This window comes from Barbus barbus (assembly GCF_936440315.1).
Source record: "Barbus barbus genome assembly, chromosome: 8".
NCBI classification, from domain to species: domain Eukaryota; kingdom Metazoa; phylum Chordata; class Actinopteri; order Cypriniformes; family Cyprinidae; genus Barbus; species Barbus barbus.
Genome location: NC_136736.1, coordinates 900001 through 902562, shown reverse-complemented (window position 1 = coordinate 902562; position 2562 = coordinate 900001). Strand labels below are relative to the sequence as shown.

The following is a 2562-nucleotide window of genomic DNA, read 5'->3' as shown; positions in this document are numbered from 1 at the left end:
GAAACATAGTGTGTATGCAGAAACACACAGTTGAGAAGTTACTAGAAGCACTTGTGTCCCAATAAGGTTTGCACACAAGTCTTTTAGACTATAGGCTACTAGATACAATGAAAGGCTGGATTTACCCTGCTAAAACACAAACAAACAATAGAAACCATCACAGAAATTCCAATGGTTTCCATTAAAATACCATTATGAACCATTAGCTTTTTCCAGTAAAACCATTACAAAATTCATTTTTGTAGTGTGTTTTGGGCATTTTTCCAATAGGATTTAACATCCCACCAATAGAATCCATCACATATCAGTAGACACCATTATGGCGTCCATTAAAACCAGTACAATTCCCATTATAACCATTAAATACATTACATTTTCTGTTGTGTTTTGGGCAGGGTTCTATTGTTTGTTTTTTTCCAGCAGGATTTATGCAAGAAAGGTGATAGGTGGATGAATCAACAAAAACTGTCAAGAACTCTTAAAAACACAAGACTTGAATCAACTTCAGCATGACAGACTCACAAAAACACACAAACAGAAGAACTGAAGAGAACTGCTGCTGATTCATCATATTAAGTATATTGTTTTCTAAATCAAAAGTGAGTTTTTAATTTACCCCGCTTACCAATATGTTTTTCTTCTTCTTGTTTTAAGCATATTTCAGAAAAAAAGACTACATATTTAAAGTTATTTTGCTTCTCTTGATTTAATAATGTTTAAATAAATTTGCACCAAAAAACAAGACAAAGATACATTGTTTCCCATCATGCCTTTGTTATTTGGCTTGAGTTTATGCAGTCACAGATCTTGTGTTGTGTCCTCTGTTATTATTGCATGGTCTCGTGTGTTGGTGGACACTGAAATCACTCTCACTGAATCCTCTGTGAGCGACGGATGAATGAAATGCCTGCTCTTATACTGCTAATGTAAGATAACTGGCCTCTGTGTGTGTGTGTGTGTGCATTTCCATGCAACACTGCGCTGCTGCTGCTCTTTGACTGCACATGCTGTGGTTAGTAACACACATTCACACACATATTATACAGCAAACACACACACACACACACACACACAGAGAGAGAGAGAGTCATGCACGCACATTCACACTCAGAGAAACCACACACACACGCACACACACACACACACACACACACACACACACACACAGAGAGAGAGAGAGTCATGCACGCACATTCACACTCAGAGAAACCACACACACACACACACACACACACACACACACACACACACACACAGACTCTCTAGAAGCACATGCAGGAATATAAACCCCAAATTTTGCAAGTCAAGTGTTAGATGTGTGTGTGTGTGACACACAGAGGAAAGAGGAAGTTGTGTGCAGTTGAAAGGCTTCCTCCCCTCTGCACAGTTGCAGAACAGCAGCAGCGGTGCGGAGGAAAGAACTAGAGACGCAGACGACACAGGAGACGCTCGCTGGACACCCTGAAGAAGCAGGAAGACGGCAAAGGTCAAAGGAGAGAGAAAGAGAGAGAGAGGCGCTTCATTGATGAACTCAAGCTCAGTCACTGGACACTTAGTGACCCGTTTCTGGATTTAGTTTAGATTGAGTCTGAGCTGGTAACTCAGGCGGTGTTTGTTGGACAGTTAGTGCTGGGTTTGTAGATCATGGATGTGTTAGGAGGGTTTTAGGTCACCAAAGGTCGCCCGAGGGCTGCTATCGCTGCTGATCTGAGGTGAGTTGCCTGGAGATGGAGGTGTGGAGACAGTGCGCCGGTTGGCTGATTCAGTGCCGAGTGCTTCCCGATAACCACAGAGTCACCTGGGACAGCGCACAGGTGAGCGTTTACCTGCGGACCACACTACAGACGGCTGACAATAACTGGGACACACTTCACCGTTCTCATGAGCAGCTTTCAGACTGGCACAGCATTTAAAGGGACAGTTCTCTTTTATTCATCCTCAAGTTGTTCCAAACCACCTTTTTGGAGTTGATTTCTTCTGAGATGATATCTGTAGAGCACCAAACAAGATCATATGAAGAATGTGGGTAACCAAACAGTTTCTGGTAGCCATTGACGTCCATAGTAATTGTTTATTATTTTCTCCATACTATGGAAGTCAATGGGGCTGCCAACATTCTTCAAAATATCTTCTTTAGTGCTCAACAGAAGAAAGAAGCTCATTCAGAACGGCCTGAGGATGAATAAATGGTGACACTTTTTTGGGTGAACTGTTCCAGAGGATGCCAACGCTCAGACAACACAGAATTACCAAATTTAGCCATAAGTTAAATATATTAAGTTTATGCAATATATAAAAATATTGTGGAAACTTAATTTATTATAGAGCTGCTTTGCAACGATTTGTATCTTTGAACTTGAACTTGAACTTGAACATAATTTCACATCCACTAATTACAGTTTTACATTCACAAACACTTCATACAGTCTCAAATCAAGTAATTCTTTCATTTGTTTTTATCCAAAAATACACGTTATCACTCATAAAACACCAGCAACAGGTAGCATTATACAATGTTTTCTTATGTAAAATATGTAAAATATATATGTAAATATCTTGACA

General features: G+C 40.1%; 1 protein-coding gene across 3 annotated transcripts in view; it reads left to right on the top strand.

Moving 5' to 3' along the window:
* The first annotated feature begins 1356 nt into the window (after positions 1 to 1356).
* Positions 1357 to 2562, top strand: part of LOC306873672 (proto-oncogene vav-like) — a 21646-nt gene continuing 20440 nt past the window's right edge. For 2 of the 3 annotated variants that reach the window (XM_079423122.1, XM_079423120.1), the window contains exon 1: positions 1390 to 1814. In XM_079423122.1, coding sequence (XP_079279248.1) covers positions 1728 to 1814 — 87 coding nt within the window. In that variant the 5' untranslated portion in view covers positions 1390 to 1727. Of the gene's footprint in view, positions 1815 to 2562 lie in introns of all 3 variants that reach the window. The other variant, XM_079423121.1, reaches the window with a different exon arrangement.